The 22,240-nt window shown below is 40.3% G+C and overlaps 1 protein-coding gene across 11 annotated transcripts in view; it reads right to left on the bottom strand.

The window, feature by feature from the left end:
- Window positions 1-17,223, bottom strand: part of fnbp1b (formin binding protein 1b) — a 55,649-nt gene extending 38,426 nt beyond the window's left edge. For 3 of the 11 annotated variants that reach the window (XM_087178258.1, XM_087178256.1, XM_087178259.1), the window contains exon 1: window positions 410-617. In XM_087178258.1, coding sequence (XP_087034384.1) covers window positions 410-451 — 42 coding nt within the window. In that variant the 5' untranslated portion in view covers window positions 452-617. Of the gene's footprint in view, window positions 1-409; window positions 619-1,403; window positions 1,709-12,682; window positions 12,799-16,892 lie in introns of those variants that run through there. The other 8 variants (XM_087178255.1, XM_087178260.1, XM_087178261.1 and 5 more) reach the window with 6 other exon arrangements.
- Between the last annotated feature and the right edge of the window lie 5,017 nt (window positions 17,224-22,240).

Here is a 22,240-nt window from a genome sequence, read left to right as displayed (position 1 = left end):
GTGACAGCTGACAGATTTCTCTTGACATCCTTCATTTCTTTTAACACTGAGGTCTGTCACTGAGGTCTGTCACTGAAGCCTGTCACTGAAGCCTGTTGTGGTTCATAGCACAAAAAATAGGACCTAACTGCCCTGCACTACTGATAACCAAACACAGCTGTTCAGGCTGAACTCATTATTCATGATTTGCTCATGACTTGTGAGGAAAAAATTAGCCACTGGTTGGCTGAGGTAATGCCTTGAATTTCAGCAGTTCAGAAAAGACAGCGTTGCATCTGGGACATCAATTACCTCTCACACACACATACACACCTACCCACCTAAGATTTACTGACAAGCATACAGTTACTTTTAAATGATTGTCTTACAACAGAGTTAGTATCATTTTAAAGATGAACCAAAAAACGACCTTGGTGTAGCTCCAACAGTTCCCCATCCTCTCCTCTACCATGTCTGGAGTCTTCCTGAGTACAGTTAATAGTTCCTCTGGCACGACACACGGAGCTTGTGAAGTGTCAGCACGCTAAAGTTTCACCTGATTCTCTGAGCAAACCATGCAGTGGGCTCTACAGCCGCTTTAAGCATGTCTATTACTCGCTTGCATCACAAAAAGAGATCGAGCAAGTGGTATTCAAGTTGCTTCCTACTCATCTGCTTCAGGCATCTCTGCACTAAAAGCGTTTTCATTTCAAAGACACAGGAAGCGGTTGTGGTGATGAAAAGTTACACTATAGCCTTTCACAGTGGTGCAGCAATTTGAGAGATCTTCATCTTTTCTTTTTTTTTTTTTGTTAAAATTTGATTTTGCTAAAAATTGTAGCTTTAGTGAAGCCACATTATGTCATATAAAGTGTGATTAAAAAAAAATCTCTTTAACACCTTTAAAACCGCATTCTCAAACAACTTCCGATTGAAATACTCAAGGAAAACAATAGGGAGTGATTTGATTGTGTGAGGAATAGGAACTGGGGGGGGGGCTTTCCAGTCTGCATTGTTAGTCAGTTTCAGTGAGCAATCACTTATCAAAAGGCCACTCAAGAGAGGAATGACAAGATAAAACCAAACAATTCACACACATTTCAGTGAAATAATGAGACAACTTCTCGTCTTTGTTTTTCTCTGCCCTCAGACACCTACCTTTTTCTTGTTTCTACAACAAGTTTCCCCTTCCCCTCTAAAGCCCAAGAGCATGCTTACTCTCAGACCCATGTGCCAATTAAAGTAATCAAACTGCACTCGCTTCATTATCACTAGACCTCAACCACTCTCCGAAGAAAAGACACAATAATCAGCCCACGTCATGTCAGCCACAACAACATGCACATGAAATCCTCCTCTCCCTCTCTCCCTCTCCCTCTCTCTCTCTCTGACACACACTCCTTCGCACTCATAACTCAGATTACCCTTTTTTGCAGGGGCACCATCTTATCCAGTGTGTCTCGACGAGGAATGTGTACCCTTGTGAAATATCCAAATGTGGTAAATGTACATCCAACTCGCCCCCAAAGCAGCACAACAAAAGGCTGAGGTTAGGTTAGTGGAGGCATCCACAAGACCATTTCCCAGGTATCCAGAGCAGAGCAAGTGTGAGAGCGAGGCTGGGTTGGGAACAATGTCCGCTGACCCCACTCCCACACTATAACAAAGAAACTGTGCAGTTGCAGCAAGTAATTCCCGAATGTCTGGAAGAGGCAAGAATCCCAGAGAGCAGGGGAGGAAGCCGATGCAGCACTGGCTCACTCACACTCACACACTCACACACACCACTCTGAGGCTGAAGCCACGGCTGCCCACAGCATAAAGGCTTAATGCTCCATCAGGCGTAAGGTGGAATAAGTGGGATGGGAGAGAAGGACAGTGAGAGAGAAGAGAGAGAGAGACCGGAAAAACAGAGGGAGGGGGCTTGAAAGGAACAAAAATGACAGAAGAGGCGGGATTACATGGGAGGGGATTAAATTTGGAGGGGTTCTAGTCCATGCTGCTGGGGCCTCATAAACTCTGTTTCCCCCTCATTTAATTTATATATAAAATAAAACTAGCATAAATATTAAAATCTGCAATATGAGTCATTCTGAGCGTATGAATCTTTAATATCAGATAGGATAGAAGAGTTAGTTGCTCAAGTAAAATGGAAAATTCATAAACAAAGATATTCCCCAACAACAAGAGAGAGATAGAGCAAATTAATAAATTATGAATCTGAGTGAGGGGCATATCAAAGAAAACAACATATTATGGGAAACTATGTCAGATTTATAGACTCCTTTACTCTCTGTCTCATTCTAGCTTGTAAAGAGTCTTTCCTCGTGCATTTTGTCCATTTGTCTGAACATAAAAGGAGATAAAATGACACAAATCTGTATGTAAACAAAAGAAAAACACACCGGCATGAAGAGTTAAAGAGACGGAGGGAAAACAAAAAACTTAAGGGATGAAATGATTAGTCAATTGACAGACAACCAGCAACTATTTTGAAATTTAAGTTATTTTTTTCATGCAAAAATTCCCTGTTAAGTATTAATTATACAAATAATCATCAGATTAATAGATATTGGAAATAATAAATTGCAGCTTTTAACAAACCATAATTTCTAGGTTGAAATGATGAACGTGATGAAGAGAGGTTCAAATATAGAGATGACTTCTAAAAGAAATGAAATCATATTTGTAGCTCTTCAACATTTCTAGCTGCACTTCTGGCTTTAATTTTTCCAAACCAAAGGCAGAGGTGAAGACAAAAATCACTTTCCATTCATTCCATCTGCTTTTTTCTGTTATTACTCCAGTGGAAACTATAAAGCAGCAGGATGCCAAGGACAGTTCATGTGACCATTCTTGTTTTGGTAAAAATATTTTCAGTAGGAAAAGATTCAGAAATTTGACTAACTGTGTAAAATGAATCCCCTTTCCAGTTACTCAAGGTAATGTGTGTGTTTGTGTGTGTGTGTGCTGCATGCAAATTACACAGTGCTTATCATCCTGTCACAGTTGGCTGAAGAGTGACTCAACTCAAAGTCAAACCTGCACATTAATTTTTGTAAAACCTCCTCCTGCGTGAACAAATACGAGCAACTCCTGCTCCTGCTCTCCTCCTGCGGCCTGTGACACCTGACCTTGCTCCTGCAGGAGGGAATAAGTGGGGGATCCCTTCAGGAGACGAACCAGCCCCACTCTGCTTGTTATTTCAGGACGCAATCCTGTTCACTGCCATGTATGTACTATTGTGGTAGTGCATGAAGAAAAATAAATAAAACTACTAAGATAAATATTTTTTATTATCCAGGAAATGGGAAACAGGTTCAAACTGAGAACAAAGGAGACACTTAGCAGTTACTAAATATAATGTAGGTTGGCCATGTGCGGAAAAAAAAAACAAATAGATGCTTGTTTAAGGATCAGCCTCCTGACCTCCAGCCCTTCCCAACTGGTGATGGGGATTATGGTGCAGTTTAGTGTACTGGACCTCCAGTTAATCTGAACTAATGCACATTATTTAGCTACCAATCCAGATCAGATCTCTTGATCTCAACCACACAGAGGACCCATTGACCTGCATCCCCACAACACAAGGTGGGGTTTCTCTTTTTTCTCTATCTGCAACACTGATGAAGTAAAAAACACATCTGGCTGATGGTTTTGCTGAATCTAAACAACAAATCTGCTGCTTCTTTTCAATGAAGCACATTCTTGGTAGAGACCAAACTCTGAAAACTGGCAACAGGAAAAGCTGACGAAAACTCTGCAGTCAAAAATCAATGTTAAATCAATGTTAATCCTTAAGATTTTCATTATATCGAACTCTTTTTGATACTATTTATGGTCAGCATTTTCCTGCAATAGCCAGTATTTACATTCACTAATTACCACTTTATAAAGTAGTTTTTATTGGCACAGACGGAGTCTGACGTTCCTACCTGGAATCAGACTGAACTACCAAAGCACAAAGGAATCACAGGAAAACTATGCAGCATTTAATCCAGCACAGTTTTCCCTTACAGCCTCACTGTTTATGATTCACTCTCTTTGCACCATGTCAGAGCCGTATGAAGTTACTGCTAACGCAAACAGAATATCCAACAACTGGTAAAACATAGAGGCTTTTACAGTGCAGAAGCATGAAACACAACATGATTTGTGCACATCATGATTGTTCATAAAAAAATGATTCTTGCAAGGAGTAATAGAACAAGAGGTTGCAGTCATTGAGAGCTGGTCCACCAGATTACAACTTTAATATTTAGACTTTAGCTGGGATGCTGAGTATTAGCCTGATTTAAGAGTTGGGAAATTCTGCAACCTCACACAATGGCTGGAATACGTTCATGTATTATTCTAGATTCTTATTACACAAACTATGTTGCGGTGACAAAAGCAAACTCAATTTTTGTTCATACAGCAGGTCTTCAGGCTATTATCAGGGTTTTGTTTTTTGTTTTCATAGTATGAAATTAAATGCTTATAACTTTCTTTCTATTTATAGCTTATCCAGTATGATGGAGGACATGAAATACAAAAGTACCCTTAAGAGTCTGTGTAATCTTCACCGTCAGTAAACTGTAATGATGCATGACACCAAATACATATCCGGGTTGCACAGTAAAAGTAGGTAAACTGTCATCTGGCCTTCTGTTATTCTTCTTTCTACCACAGAGGGCAGTACCGAGTAATAACACTCCTTCAATGTCAGCAGGAGTTAAAGTGAAGAAATGATTGATTACAGAGAATATGATCTTCTATGAGCAAATGCCTAAGGATGATATTTAAGTTAATGACAAAAACACATCTGACATAGTAGCTCTCATGGTACTGCTGTTGATTTCTTTTTTTTCTCTCCAGTAGATACCAAAGAAAAACAAAGTTTGTAATAAATTGAGCACATGGTAGAACACTTCTGTGACCTGGCTGAAAATTTCCAACAGACATATGGGTTTCAGATAACAATGCACCTGTAAAACCTGAGAACATGTTGATTGATGATTCGTGGATTCATGAGCATTCAGGAACGCAGACAGCACAAAATAAAAACCACTTGATGTGGTCATCTCTCTTTTCAAAGAAGAATATGGTAAGATAACGAGATAAAGAACTTCAAAAACACACGGATCCAGAGTTGAGGCTGCTTCACACAAAGGATCAGAGATAATAGCAGAACGACTTTAAGACAAGGTTGGTGAAAGCACCGTTTTAAAACCTCTGAGCAAATGCTCCCGGGGACACTTCCTTGTTTTATTACAACCATACCACCTTACCTCCGCAGAGGTTGGTTTGCTGCTCTGATGATTACGGAAAAGTCAATACACAGTTAAAAACACAAGAGAGGAGAAAATTACTAAGCTGTTTCATTGGTCGACTGAGGGGAATGAGCAGATAACAGGAAAAGGAAACCACTGGCAAATATGTTAAAAAGATGTAAATGCAGATGTGAGTGAGCCATCACGCCACATATACACAGCAGCTGTTACCTGACCCCAATCATATAACTGACAGAAATTGCATTTGTGGCCTTTCCTTTAATCAGAATAAGGATTATTAAGTGTCATACTTTACAACCTTAGCTTCAAGCTTTCAGATAGTGTCAGTGGTGACGATATGAAATGTAGCTCCCGACAGGAAACCCACTGAGACAAAGAAAAGCAGACGTCACGCCAGAGTAGGGGGGTAATCCACATAGGCTGAGGGGACAGATGTTCTGCTGGAGGGAGGACAATGGGACAAGAGGCCTATGGATTCTTTTGTCTTTTTTATTGGTTCAATGTGCTGAGCAAGGACAGTAGGCTAGGTTGCAGTGGGGTGGGGGGTGTACTTGTGCTGAAAACATCTAATCCCTATCAAACTGCTCAGTGGAGGAGCCTCCTTCTTTCCTGCTGACCTGGACTTCTCTTCACATAGAACATGTACTGACCTGGAGTACATACCAGTAATTGTTAGAGTTACAAGAAAAAGTTGTGTCATAAACTATGATGAAAATGCCGACTGTGTCATACCCAAGCCTACGCCTATTTAGTCTGATCTTTTCTCTTTAGTCTCAGGAACAATGGCTGAAGTTGGTTTTTATAGGCTTGTCTATAAGAATTTTTTACGGTAAACAAGAATGAGCTATTTTAGGCATCTAGTTAGCTGACGAACCCCAAACTGCATTTGAATAAGAAAGATGACAAAGAAACTGCATTCATCCAGAAGTGTTCATTAGTCTGTGAGTGTCCCGACAATTCGGATACTAATAAATAACCCAATTGTTTGAGCGAGACTTGCCCGTCCTTGACAAATGAAGCAAAGAGGTGGAAAATGTCTAATGTTCTGGGCTTGCTCTTTTAGTGATCATCCAAAGCTCCATGTACAGACCATATCAGACAGGACACACCAGAGAAACCGTGTGTTCAGTAAAGCAGAACCACTGAAATCTGCCGGTCAATCAGCGCTTCACTGTATCTCGCGTTGGTGGGCGTCGAGCAGCAAGAACAAATATTTGGGGGAGATGCCAAACCCTCTCTCGGACACACACCGGGCTTTGTCCAAGAAAGCAGGGCGGAACAATGCCGCCATAGCCCGGAGTAACCCCTGTGTCAGAGACGAGTCACAGGAAAAGAGACAGTAGATTCAAACACACAATAAAACGCACGTGCACACACGTAAACAAAAGGACTGATGATAATGTGATAGACCGCTGAATAGCTGCCCTCAGCTATTTCACTTCAGGTTATTAAAGGTTGAAACAGACTCATCTTCCCTCTTTCCCACCTACCATAAATGAGGACACCCAACAAATGATTTCCTCATGGCTCACACAGCAAATTAATCTATCTTGATGCATGTGATTAACTTTTTTTAAAGTTTGATTTTAGTATTTGTTTTTCCATATGTTTGTTAAGGAGTGGATGCAATTTTGCTGAACACAACTCAAACACTAATAACTGCACTGACATTTGCAAAGAGATTGTCACTTTCACCATCCAGGATCAGTCTCCAACTGCCTGGTGATATGCAGAACACTCCTCTGAAGGAACTAAACAGACACACATGTCCACAGGCAAATACCACATCCACATGTACAGACTCACAAACTTCCTGCAGAATATGAACAGCTGTTTGGGGCAGTGGATGACCTTACGAGTAGCAGCTCTTGTTTTGCATGCCATGTAGATATTTATAGAAACAACGCCTCTGCCTGCCTGAAATTTAAGAATGTGTGTTGGTGTATGCACACGTGTATCATTCTTCTGCGCTCTTCTCTGTGCTGCTCTGCTCTGTACATTGTGCAGGTTGCTATTCAACCACCCTCCCTCTGTCCATGTCAGTTAAGAGTCATGAGCAGTATCATGTATGAGTAATCAGCTGACTCCATTAGAAATACCGACCCTTTTCTTATGCCAGTTAAGGAACAGGAAATTGCCTCCTCTCAGTTGTGAGTCATAGTCAACTCATTCATGGACAGAAACTTTTACAGCTGCATTTTTTAAGGCAGTGCCCCCTCGTAAAGTAAATAAGATGGCATGTAATGAGTTCTCGATTTTACAAAGTGAAAACTCTTTTTTTGTCACATTGTATAATGGTACATACTCCAGACGTTGTGTGAATGTAATGATACTGTAGGTTTGAATGGAAATTATAACTGCAAGAATTGCTTTCCTTCTCCGCTCACTTACATCACTGGTCACTTTCATCTGCAGCAGCACCTTTAGATACTCTTCATACGGACTCAGCTCATTCTCCTCCTTCTCCTCTTCCTTTTCCTTTTCTTTTTCCTTTTCCTTTCCTGGTTTCACAGAGCGAACGCTGTCCAGGAAAACAAAAAACTCACTTTTTCTGCGCAACATGGTCATGCTTTTGTGAAGTAGACAAAAAAAAAAAAGAGCCCAGGATGAAGTTAATCCATCTCAGAGGGATATCGTATGGTGGAAGAAGTGTTGGTCAAGCAGAGCGGTGTCAACAGTTAACGGATCCTGCGTATAGTAATGCAAAGACTGGATCCGAACACATCCTATATCCTGGTAGAACAGAAGGTTCAATGAGACGGAACAACAGAAATGTTGTAAGCAGCAGAGAACTTGATTAAATGACGCTGTTATTAATCAGATTACTGAACCTCCCTCTTAACTACCTTCACCATCCAATGGGCTGTTCTGAGGACTAATCCTGCTAGGCCACTTAACACACACCAGCCATTGTTCCTGTTGAGCTGTTTTTGTTCTTTTTGTAGGATAAAGCTCTTTAATTCTTATACAACACTTTGTTTGGAACTGGGGAAAAATCTTTGAACTTTAGAAAATGAGAAACCCGCAATAACCTAATGACCTTACCTATACCTAACTGCAAGCTACTGGCTTCAGTTGAGCCCCATCCCTAATAGGCTGTTTCTTAACCCATAAGCTTGATTACATTGTATGGATATGGGCAGTTGAAGCAAGTGGGATATTGATGGTCAGATGAATCCTTATCAGTACAATGCCATTTACTGACATGGTGACTGTAAATTTAAGTTAAGAGTTTAAGTGGCCTTTAATTTACCAAAGTGTGTCACTTTCAGCAGATAAAGCTTATCGCAGATGTATTGGTATCAGTGTTGCTGACAAGTAACACATTAAGGTAGTTCTGCCTCAGTGGTCTAATCAGTCAAAATGATTTTTCCATCATTTGTTTAAAAAAAACTTCAGTCAGTAATGATGGAAACTATTCGGCCAATGTGACCCCTGGTTAACCCTGACTTCAGTGTTACTGTAAATGACAGCCCTGCTCAGCTGCCACCTAACAGTATACAGTAGACGCTATACATGGCTCAGGTGAATCTAATGCCAAGGCACTCATGCTATGTGCTGCCATGACATGTCATCATGTGCTCATTTCCCCCCGAAGAACATAATAAGTATATGTTCCTTTGCAGTTGGTCAAAATGGTACCTTTGTGATTACTATACTTCTTTGCCAATAGGTGTCGGTCTTTCAAGCTAATCACAGTGCTCATGGATCTTGTGGAATTTAGAAAAAAAAACACAAACATCACTAGCTTATAATTAACTCTGTTGGCAAACATGATGGTAGGAAATGAGAGACTAGATTTAACATATTTGGATTTCATGGGTTTCACACTTAACACTGAGGTGCATGTCTTGCTCACACAGTTTCAGTTCATAAATAGATCAGTCTGATTCTTTTTCTGTCAGCGTCATGTAAGGCTTCTCTTCTTGCAGTGGCTCTTTACTCACTCCAGCCACAGCTTAATGACTTAGCTTCAAATAACAAGAGTCAAATTGCTTCCTTGTAGTTGAAGTCATACTGTAGTAAGCCCCATCCGGCTATATGTGCCAACCATGTATTGCATTTCTCTTTTGAGTCTCACACCACTTGTTTTCTTCCCCAAATAAGTCAGAGTGTGGTACTCTGTGTCGCTGTATTTACCCACTTAATTTAGCTCATTTATCTTAGATACTGCAGCACAGTGTCATAAGAGTGTGTAAAAGTTTTACAGGAATGGTCTGAGGGGGTACACACTGTTAAACCAATAGCCGCTGTGGTTGGTCGTTTTTGTGCAGGCAGCACTAACAGTATTGAAGGCAGTTTCTCTGAATTGTGTTGCAGCACTTTCACTCCACCCTGATGTTCCTCATCTCAGGATATGAGTAAAGATGGCAGTGCTTAAGAGTCACCCTGACACAACAAGAAGGTTACTCATCTTGGAGCGACTCAGATCTCTCTTGACGTTTAATACACTTGACCTGCAAATTTATTACACTTGTGAGAAAGGCTGTGTTTGTTATTGAATGTAGCCAGGCCTCACTGGAGGAAGTGATGGATATCATTTCAAATATCATTTACTGCTAAGACCATTTCTAATACAATCAATGACCTCCACCCTCTCTGTCTGGCATCATGCACATTAATTGTCCCACATCCTGGCCTATTAAAATAATTCCTAAATTAAGCTCGATATTCAAGCTAGAGCAAAAAAAAGATACAGCATCCTACAAACTGCAACACAATGATCTCACCAGAAGGCCTTCTTAAGCTCATGTAGCCTCTCAAAAATTACAAAAATGTGAGGCTAATTCTTTCCCTAAATGAGAAAAAACTAAGCTAAGAGACATTGAACAACCACATTCACAGCAAATATCCATTAACATCTGTCTCTAAGAGAGCCAGGGGAGAGGGGGCAAGCTCGTGAGTCAGTGTGATGAAAACAGAGAGAATAAAACAAAAACACAGCAAAGGAGAAAATGTAAAGATATGCATGAGTGGGCTGCAGTAAATGTTGGACCTGCCTTGCACAGTTAAAATATCTTTAAGCAGTGGGAGACAACTGTGCATTAACTGCATGGCTGCATGAGCCAGCTTCATTATGGCTCTGACTCATTTCACATTAAGCAGCCATAAAAAAAAAAATAAAAAAAATAAAAAAAAAAAACTGTTAAAAGGTTCACGTGGTACCGACCATGTCTTTCGACCACATCTGGTATGCTTTTCAGGAAGCAAAATAACAGATCACTGCTGTCACAAAGGCAGCAAACCCACTGTGTCTTGGCCTCAGAACCATCCCCTAGCTTCATAATCACAAGAGCACAGATGGAGAACTGAAATAACAGAACCAATCAAATTTACACTAGCATCTTTAGCGCTTTAGCACACACACTTGCTAGCTAGGTAGCTGCAGTAAACATCTGTGCTGTCACATCCATTTGCTCTTTGGGGCTAATAAAAAGAGACTCCATAGGAAGAACCTGCGCAAATAAAAGAAAATAAAAAATTCTCTTTGCATTCAGCCTTAACACAACTTTTCTTTTTTTCCCCTCAAAGCATACTTGGATGTTTCCTGTTCATTTGTTATGTAGAGATGAGCTTATTTCAAACCAGGAAATACAGTATTTCATGTTGTTATTTGTTACATATGTTGAAGACTGAGCCCTAAAGTGCAATTCCTCTTTTACAAAATTAACTGCAATGTTATCAAATTAGTGTATATTTTTTGTTTTTCATCAGGTGAGACTTCTTTGTCCTTACTTTTCAGTAGCTGAATACTTCAGATGCTATCTCTGCCATTAATACTTGTTTATAGGCTACACTGTTTTGCTTATAATGAGGGACACAGTAGTTTAAGAAGGAGAAGCTGCATAAAAATTGCATCCTCCTCCCTGAACAGCCATAAAACAGGCAACAGTGCAGTAACATGTCAATCTCTGAGCTAGTGTTACTCCATTACTCCACTGAGGGAAACTCAATGCTGTCACAGCCTGAAGAACAAATGACACGAACAGTATGTAGTACAACACAGCAGTAATTCAGAGGACATGGAGGGCTGTGAGGCTTAGGTGACAATATGTCAGAGCTCATGTGACTGAGGCCCATCGGCAGCATAATTTCCACTGTTGCAGCACTGATTAGAGGCTGAATTTACAAATAACAGAAGAGCCAGTGCCTAAAAATGAGAGGCTGCAGCAGAAGAGTGTGGTGGGAAGGATTGAGTCACCTTTTCATCGACAAGATGACAAAACTCCCATATTCAGTTTTGAGAAAGCGGAAGGGCTACTCTCGTGGTCAGAAAACGCCCTAGGCACTCAGAATATTTCACTCAATTGTTTGGTCAATAAAACATGAAAAATAGTAAATAAATCCCTGCTACAATTTACTAGAGTGTCTCCAAATATCCTGTTTGTCTCACCAATCCAACCCCAAACCCAAAGATATCCAATTTACTATGAAGTTAAGACAATAAAAAGCAGCAAACTTTCACATTTAAGAAGCTGAAACTATTGAAAGGTTGGTATTTTTGCTTTAACAGTTTACTGATTAATTGATCTTTATTGCAATTCATCTGCATATCCTATAATAGTCAATGTGAACCTACTCTGTTTGAATACCCCATCACCTTCCCCCTCTCCAACTCCTTTCTTTCTGCTCTTTACTCCCCAGGGTGCAGTCTGGGACCTTCAGATCAAATGTGGATCCATTCATCTCTATTTTACCGTCACAGGGGCTCAAAGAAAGAGGTGAAGAGAAAATGGGCTCTGGGTGGTTTCACTGAGTCAGCAGGTGGGTGGTGATGAGTGTAAGATTTAATGTGGGGGGTGCATCGATGTCTGTTGTAGTCTGCCAAAGGTTTCAGTCTCTCACCTCCCCACCCCACCCTGACTTCAACAGACAGACAGAAGGAAACATACTAGCTCAGGTTTCAGCCCTGGAAGTGGTCTGAATGTCAAGTGAGCAGCAGGGGATGGAGGCCTGACCCTGGGGGAGTCTGATTCAAGATGAGATGCAACAGCAGAACAAAACTGAGGAACTCTAACCACCAGGAGATCCGCCCTGATATCTCCACTGCCATGAATGCATGACTGAAATGCACACAAACAAGACCATGAGGTTTTGATGGAACATTTCTGTCTGCGGCCCTCTGGCGAAGTCTGGAGCACCACTTAACGGCATGAGAGAAAACAAGTGCCATTTACAAGGCCTCTCCAGACAATACCACTTTCCCTTCTCAATTACATTAGGGCATTAGGGCATTGTAGGCGTGTGCCTGCCTACAATTAAAAAAGACTACACAAACGAAAGACTTTTTCTCCAAAGCTGTCCCTGCCGGAAAGACGACAGATATTCACGCCTCAGCTGACACTGAATAAACAAAATAACGCATGATTTGAACAACTTTCAAAATAGGTTCAGTCCAACTCTGATGAGAACTGTGCATTTCAACTCACCTTAAGCTGCTGCTCTTTGAGAAGAGTTTCGACCTTGTCCATGTTGCCTCAATGGTAAATTTTTTCACAGAAAAAGGCACGTTTGCATCCTACAACCTATGGAGGGTTAGTGAACATCCTGCATGGAACTGTGAGAAATGTACTTTACATCCAGTTCTCAAATTAACCACACGAGAGAAGTGAAACATTCAAGGTGTGTAATAGTAGATAGCTGTAGTCAGTTTAATGTAAAGCCAGATACTTACAATTGATTTTTTTGCTGGTATTTAGTCTGTGAATGCTGTGTGTGTATGTAGTACAACCACCTGTCTATTTGATCTTCCTTCACCAGACTAGTCTGGCCTGGTTAGCAGCACCTCTGCTGCTTACACTGCATGTTCTACCTCTGACATCCGGCGCCCCAAAAGTAAATACTTGTGAGATGTTGCGGTCTCTCTTTCATTAGAATCACATGCATCTTGATTTAGAGCAATTATTAAGATTGCCATGCCTCTATAGTTTGGTGTAATTGTCATTTACAATTTCACTTTTTCTCTGTTCCACTGAGAAACAGTCACATGTTTGACCACATTCAACTTCCTTTTTCCTGGTTGAGTTTGCACATAATGTCTCTTGTGGTGGGGGTTTGGGGTCTTTGCTGTGCATGCATGTGACACATGATCCATTTACTTCATCCCCAAAAAGAAAACAACTGTTCTACAGTACATTTCAGTCCTATGTAGACCCGACTTTGTCGAAATGTAATGTCCGTTTTTAAACACTTCTGTTGGTGACTTGTTGGTATTGTTACAAGGACAGGACACTGATGGTCATTATTTTCATGGAGGCAAACATTCCCAGAGTCTGACTTCAAGAACACAGTGAAGACTATAATCAGCGCTATGATGTTACACCAAAGGCATTCAACATTTTGGAGTCTATCAACTCTGACTGTTGCGCTTTGCTCATAGTGACTCACAAAGCCTAAACAATAGCGGTCCACCCCACTCATCTCTGCTTATTTATTTACCCTGTTAGTTTGTCAGAATGTGATCACTATTTTCCAGCCCTAGCCTGCCCCACATTCACTATATCCAATCAAGTAAGCTACTTAATCAATATAATTTGATTCAGCTCTGCTCAGACTCAACAGCCTCGTCTTCTGTTGTGATAAAATTTCAATTCCATGCTATTAACTTCATGAAACGGTATTTGGGAGAAAGATCACAACGTGGCTTGCTTTTATTACCTCACCGCAGCAGTCATGTTTGTGAGTGGTTTAGAAACCCCTGCTAAGCTGTGACTTACTGAAATATCATTTACTTTCCTGTTCACAGTGAGGAACAACAGGATGAGCACGACAAAATGTGTGCTGCATGTGCTGCCTCATGCTTCTTCTGTCATATTACACCATCTCATTTTTTTAGATAATTAACCTAAAAGACAGTGATCATCATATGCACTGTAAAAATGAATTTCAAGTCCAAAATCTGCCCTTTAAAAGTTATATAAAAGGAATCCAGAATAGTTAGTGTTGATTTTGAATTTTAGTTAGAAACCATTATGGTAATCTGTTAATTGCTAAACATTTATTGATTTCAGCTTCTCGAATCTGAGGTTTTGCTCCATGTGTTTGGGCTTAGGACTGTGAACTGGACAAAACGTGTATTTAAAGAATCTGGATAACTGTGATGAGCATTTTATGCACTATTTTTTCTACATTTCATAGATCAAATCAATTTATCAAGGAAATAACTGGCAGATTAATTTGCTAAATGGAAATAACTTAGTTGAACAACTACTAAAGGTACCTGTATAGCCTCACCCACAACATCCTGCTCTTGCTCTCTATAAATGTGTGGGTGCTGCCACAGTGCTGGTATCACGATATGTTTTTTCTGTTTGATCTGGTTTTGGACAACAAGAAAACAAATTGTGCACAATCACCAGTGGCAACAGCCACCTGCAGAGTTCTGCTGAACGGCTGCTGTCCTATAGCAGCGACTAAGATTAAAGAAACAAGTGTCTGGATTCAATTCAGCCTACTAAAGGGAAAAAAAGAAGCATGCATCTGGTTGTGATACATTATTCTCTGCAAAAGCTCAGCCTCTGTTTAAAAAAGTTGCAAACGTTTTCCAGACTTAAGCTACACATGAAAGCCCGTAAAGTGCCTCCAGGCTGTGTTCGCTTTGCATGACTACCTGGGCAGTGGTGTTTCTCGGTCAAGCATTGCACTAGTAAAGTAAAGCTACACTGACATCACTGGGAAAACACAAAGAATGTGTACTAGTGTGTTTTCGCTGTGAACTTTGGACCAGGTAAATTACTGGAGAATTCAGGGTAGTGCCTCCCCCACCATTTTTTCTTAGAAAGGAAAACACATCCCTGATTCAACTATCTCCAGACTTCTTTGCTGCTTGATAGAGGAGCAACAACTCTAACCCAAAATATTGACTTTAGACTGCAGTTTTATCAGAGAGAAAAAGTGCTCTACACTGCAATTATTGTGATCAGGTGCTGTGCAGAATCAGTGGTGTTTGGATCAAAATCAAATTCAATATATTGAGATATTCATTAAATAGCACAACTCATGTAAAAAATAAAAAAAAAACTGCTGTTTGGTGCAATATACTTTCAGTAAAAGGAGTGCAACATGAGATTTAAAAAAATTAAATCTGACCCTTCCTGCAGGTTCAAATGCCAACCCCATGTTGTAACTTACAAGCTCTTGCACGTTTGCACTGACACACAAATACACATGTACTGAAAATACCACCATTCATTCAGAATGTGCAACAACAAGCTAACACCTCCGCCAGGCTGTTTGTCAGCACACAGACAGTGACTGCTTTTCCCAGTGGATCACTTCCACAACAAAATAACAACATGAGCCATTGAAACAAAAACCCTGACAGCAGGAATGGCACTCACCACAACTGCTTATTATCAAGTTGTAAAAATAGTTTGACACAGTCCTGTAATCTTCATCATTACCATATTGTAGTTTACAACACACTGTTTAAATGTGTGAGTATTTGTCTGAATATGGGGAAATACCATTGATACAGTGGCTGGCTTGATAAGAACTACTACTGGGTGAGTAAAGGGAATTTAACTGGGATTTTTTTTTTAAAGTGACATCATAACACAGGAATTTATTGTAGTAAGGGTCACTGTGCTTCTACTTTGTCTTCAAGTGCTACTCACAAAGAGTGGAGGTTTTGGTTGCCTGATTAATTAAATCAAACATTAATAAGATATATAAGGTAACCTATTACCGAATATATCATTTATGGAGGATTAAACACTACAGGTTCTAGTTACTAGGTCAAATGAAATGCAATTTATGCTCAAATCTTACAAAAACCTATTAGGCATTTATCTTTGTGGATGCAGACAGTTTATTAGCCCAAGATTTGGGCAGTTGTGAATAAAATAAAAAAATTATACAAGATTTTTGTCCTAAAATTAGGTCAAATTTTTCTCACGGTGATGACAAAGAGGCCTACTGTACATCTGAAGTAAAATTAGCAAGCTAATTATCTAGTTGTATTAGTATTTCTTAACCAGTTAACCAAATAGTCTTAACCTCGGCTTGTAATTTAACAACAGTGCTTCAATATCCTTTTGAGTGCAGATACAGTAGAGAACTTGAAGTCCTCATTTACTTCCTCTATTAACAGTTTAATGTACCAGTTTGTTACACATTACAAAAAGACAAGTGTCACTGCAACATGAACACACAGCCTCAACAGCTTGGCACTGCAGGAACAGCTATGTTATATGGTGAGGGGGTGTGTGTGTGTGTGTGCAAAGCGTGGTTTGAAATTCTCCAAGGTAAACTAAAATGGATGTTGAGCTAGCTGCGGGTTTTCAATGATACCCGCGTCCTTGCTAACAACGCCGTGTTACACTGATATCGACGGGGGGAATAAATCACAAATCAACGTTGCACCGACATGAGAGCGACGGCACATAAGCTTCGGTGATTACCGCTGCAAATTAGCCCCCTGTTGGCTAACATCACTGAGGGCTGAACATCCACAAAAGCTGCGCATAACAAAACGTCGTTTTTTTTTTTTTAGCGGCAAAAGAAAAATGGAGCCACTGCGCCTCGCCTCGTCACGCGCAGGTTTATTTTATCTGAGAACCGTTATGTGTCCACCGAGGCTCAATAACAGGGGAAAAAAAAGAAACCGTTAACAAACATTACAAGTGCACTGAGACTTACCCATAGCTCTGACCCCCAGCTCATGGTTTCAGTACGATGTCCTCGGAATAATCCACAACTCGTATGAGGTGTTTTTAGTACACAGCGCGGCAGACGTGATTTATGCCTTTGGTGGTGTTCGCCTGTCAACGGCCGTATGATGAAAAAAAAAAAAAAAACACGCTTCTATGCTCGTAGTTTTTTTTTTTTTCACAGTCTCATCCTGTCTGATACAAGATGGCCATGAGCTGCAGCGTAATCTCCGAACAGGATAGTCTCGCTATATGCAGCGCGCGGGCACCCGCCTCAACCCACTGACAGCTGCTCTTGCGCGCGCACTGGCTAGAAGAAAAAGGGTGGTGGTGGTGGTGGGGGGGGGGTCCCTGCAGGGTTGTCCAATAAAGCTTTTCTATCAATATCTCTGCTCACTCACAACCCCTTTTTTGTAATGTGGCTTGAATGCTTGAGGAACTTAGGGCGGTGGTGGGTGGTTCAAAAAGGTCACAACCCATGGCAGATGTTTCATTGAACAGCCCCAGAGGGTTTGATACTAACCTCTGAGCAACCAACCTTACTCTTTTTTTTTTTTTTGTCTTTAGCGCTCTCCTTCTCTCTCTCTCTCTCTCTCTCTCTGTGACAACACTTTAGATTTACGTAACACTTGCCGCACAACAGCCACAAGCTTCCACTTTGCACACAGGATGTTGCGTTGAAGGTGCAGACTTTAGAAACTTTGATGCACCAAGAATCAGAAAATAATCTGTTGATCCGAACTGGTGGTAAACAGAGTCATAACAGCCACTGGTTGCTATGTTCAGATAAGGATCTGAGCTGTGATCAGATATTTGCGGTTACTCTTTATGGAAAAGTACTTGTAGATAAATTTGAGATTAATTATTCAGTGCATTTATATCTTTCTAAAATATCTTCCTTCTTACACGCTCACCCAACTAAGTACCAATGCAAGGAGTTCCTGTATCTTATCATTTGTCATTCTGACTGGGACATACATTTTCTGTATCCACAGTTTCCACAGGTACTGCAAGTGTTGAACTACAGATATATTTTTGTGGCAAAAAGGAAGACATATTTGACGTCTCACACTACGAAATGCACAGGTGTAAATAATAAAACTGGCTCAATTCCACAGTACTGTCATGGCTTGAACAGGATCCTGCTATCTCTGGTAACAATGGTGACGCCAGCTATGTCTGTTGCCCCAAGCCTGTTTGGTCACATACCTCAATATACTGTAATTATATTACCAACATGTCATCCAGACATAAAACATTCACCATAGCAGCAAATATATAGCCAGCATAATTATTGTGATGTGAATGATTACATAATCTTAAAGTTTTATGGTAATGATGCCTTTAAATTATAAAATCCAACTGATGTCAACGCTATGGCCAGTATTGCTACAGCAACACTACCATCTAGTGGTGTGTAAAACAGAGAGACACCGCTGGGGAAAGTAAGTGCAGATGAAGGAATTTCAGAATCAGAAATTTTCAGTGCAGACTTGCCAAAAACAAAAAGATTAATATCATGGTCAGACTGTCTAGACCTGACTAACTAATATACTTTACTGATCTTTCTCAGAGCAAATATCTTTACTTGTCTAGTGTAATAAATAGCATTAATTATGTAGTGATTCTTTTCAGGTGTGCCAGATCCATGGGCCCTGGAACTCAGCATGGCTTACTGAGAGAGTTAATGGAGCAGAGCCACAGTTAACTTCATTACCTACACCTGTGTTTTTCCTGCTGCTGTAAGAGAAAATATATACTGTGAAAAAGAATTGTGTTTAGTTGCAAAAAAAAAAAATATCAATGGGAGACAACCAGGTGTCCGTTTTTCCTGAAGTTCTTGAAAGATTTTAGGCCCAGCATCCTTGTACAGTCACTATATGGAATAAACTTACACCCTTTTAGCTGAATATTACAGAAATGCAGTTCAAAGTAAGCTGTTCTTTAGATATCACTAAGTAGGACCAAACCGTTCAAGATATGAATGCAATTACTTCATGGTCTGTGCTTCCAAAATTACACACAGTATCACACCAGCTGTACTCAAATATGCCTTAACGGACCATTAACTTGTTCTGGCACATTATAGCTTATTTACAACAAATCATGTTTTGGGAGTCATACAGTTTCAAGTTGGAGGCTAGACCAACTTTTTTTGTTCACATTTGGATTATGGATTGTACCTGTAAATAAAAGACAATGAAAACTATACATCGCATTCAGGGCTTAGCCCCAACTTAAGTCAATACTCAGGGGACATGCTCCCCTGGGGAATTTTTTCCCCCATTCACAGCAGCTACATGCACTGTTTACTGTATCAAGCCATTTGTACATCATTTGGGAAAAACATGAAAGTTGGCCAGGAAAAAAAATCATCATAAGCCTGCATCATATTTTGAATCTTAATGTTCTCATCATTGGTCTCCATCATTCTGAAAACACATCACAACAGATTTTGACAATGAATAATTTTCACTACTGTCACATAAAAAGAGGCAAAAATTGTCTGATGTTGATTATCTTAATAGTCCCCAACAGGGGGACTTTTAGCCTTTATTTTAGCCTGTTATTTTTCCAGCTGCTTTGAGGATGGAGCACTATATCGTAATCATGGATTGTGCATTTAAAGGAGAATCCAACCTTTTTTAAGAATTCATATTTGTTATTCCTGTGCCCCAGAACAAACTGGTGAATATGCACTCTCTTCTAAAGTAAGAAACCAAAGACAGAACCTGAGAATGCGCAATGTCATCCCAGTTTGCTCTATAACAGTGAATGGGGCTCTGATGCTGTGAGGACTTAAAATATTTGTCTGATTTCTTACACTAAAATGAGTGTTTCAAATTTTAAGCTTTAAATCCAATTCAAAATCTGGATGAGACCTGTTAGGAAGTACTCTACACAGCTACTGTAGATTATGGGGTTGGTGAGGGAACTCAGTGGCTCAAAGTAATTCCAGCTATATAACTCTAGTAGCCCAGTAGCATTCCACATTTTCATTTATAGCTTCTGCTATTTAATGAATATTTTACTGGAATACAAATGTGTTGCTTCTTCACATAGTCAGTGCCTCTTGTGTTAATCTTTGGATTCTCTCCCATTTCTAGCTCTAGGACAGATAGATTTAGACTGAACTGTCGTTGGGCCCAGGAGTAACATATGTGACATTTAAGCCTTTCATCTAGTCAAAACTACTTTCATATTAATGAACTGTTTGTTTATGAACATTGTGATTATTATTTATTACTTACTTGAACTTTGTGCACAGCTGCTGATGGACTTATACTTGCAGTTTACCTTCACTTACCACCGCAGTTTGTTGATTTTTGCCGCTGCTCGTGGATTTCATGCTGGTTCACTTCTGTGTCCATGAGAATGAGTTCTTGTGTTGTGTAAATTAGTCTTTTAATTAAACGTTATGTAATCTGATTCCATGCTGCCTCTAAGGGAAGGGCTGGCGTGGGGATAATAGTAAGAAATCAACAAACGTCGTTGAAGCCCACCGCCAGAAGAGTAATGGCCGTCCGGCAGGTTTGGCGTGCTTCAGGCCTGGTTGTGGGTTGTTGGACTTGGAAAACCAGTCAGACCGCACATCAGCCGGATCTCTGGGCCCAGACCCGGGTGAGTCTTTGCCAGAATAACAGCATCAGAAATGTAGACTGGGGAACAAACAGACACTGAAACTTTTCGTACCTGTGACAGTTTTGGAAATCAGGCGAACAGGAAACGGGGCATGCTGGGAAAAACCAGAGGTGCGCACATCTGCCTGCTTTAATGGACTGTGCACATACGGGCATTTCGGCCAAAAGGCGCCAACTTTGCTTTAAATACAGAAGACAAAAAAGGCAGGAAGGTCGCAGTTGGCCCATGCCTGGCTCTGAGAACAGTCCGCCAGGCTGTAGATGCTGTCTGCACGAAGAAATCAACTGCCCGGTACCGAAAAATGTTCATTTCTTGATGCTTAATGTGAACAGTGCGACATTCACTCACCTGAATAGGCAAACACAAACGTTTGCATATCACAAACTGAATATCAGTAAAAGGGAGACCATGATTGTAGTTATTATTCTAAGCATACATTTATTGTAATTAAGTATGGAGTTATTTTTGTGCCTCATTCCTGAGTGCACAGTGGGACTTTTTGTGCACAGACAAATACATTTTGCAAACACAGAAATTATATTTTGAAGAAAAAATATTATTGAGCAAATAATAACCTGAGCGAACTAAAAAATCTATTCTGTGCTCAATAAATGTATTTCTCATTTTGTTTTTAATCCACAATATCAATTTGTGTCACTCAGTTTTAGTCAATTCTATGAGAAGCTGCTAGGCTGAAACTGAATACTGCACTTGCACATACAGGCATACTATCATGCATATACTATAAATACATGTATACATAGTTATGCATGTGTAGGGCAGCAGCCTAAATAAGCGACTGGGTGTCGCGGTTGTGATGTTTATTCCCAGGTGAATCCCAGTTTTGGTGTTGTTTGACCGCTGTGGGACACCGTAGTTTTGAAGTGCATTCCGTACGGGACGCCATCTTGGTTTAATGTTTTCTTCTCTCGCCGTAAAAGGTAAGCAGTGTTAACAGCAGCGTGTAACATCTTAAAATAGCTTCATCTAAATCACACTTCCAGTCTTTCTGTTAAAGCGATCCGTAAACAACATGTTAGGTAACAGTTTGCCATAGGTCTGAGACGTGAGCAGTGGTATTTCCTGCTTTGGTGTTGTTCGTAATATTGATTAGCCGGCTAGCTTTCTGTTCGTCACTGCAGCGCTCGATCAGTGGAAAAGGTGTGGGATGTCTGATCTGGTTTGTTACACGTACACATGCTATTCATCTGCTAGTTACTTTAGTTAAGCAGTTAGTGATGGCTTCTCTCTCTATTGCTCGGTGTTTTTGTAAGTTCAGTGTAGAGGACTGTGATGTCTGCTGTAAGTAAAGTAACGTCTTTTGTACAGATTGATACGTGACGAGTGAAGTACAATCACCAAGCAGCAGGCACATTCAAAATTTCTCCAGGAATTTTCTAGTTGTTGTCGTTATTATTATTATTATTATTATTATTGTTATTATTATTATTATTATTAGTATTATTATTAGTATTATTATAAAAGATAAATGTAGAGGAAGATTTATTTGTAACACACATCATGGGCTGTGGGAGGCAGTATTGCATCCAGAGGGTGTCTGTAATTAAAAGACGAAGAAGAAATCCGTTTCCTCAAGGGTTAAAGTGCACCAGCTAGCTAAGCTGGGCGCATGGCCCTGTGAGCTAGCCACCTCCCCGTGAATTAGCATTAGCATTAGCAAGCTGCTAGCTGGCA

The sequence above is a fragment of the Seriola lalandi genome, unplaced genomic scaffold (genome assembly GCF_002814215.2).
Source record: "Seriola lalandi dorsalis isolate HSWRI2012SDOR001 ecotype SW California unplaced genomic scaffold, Sedor1 jcf7180002054680, whole genome shotgun sequence".
NCBI classification, from domain to species: domain Eukaryota; kingdom Metazoa; phylum Chordata; class Actinopteri; order Carangiformes; family Carangidae; genus Seriola; species Seriola lalandi.
The sequence above is the reverse complement of the archived record's forward strand: the minus strand, read 5'-3'. Positions and strand labels throughout refer to the sequence as shown.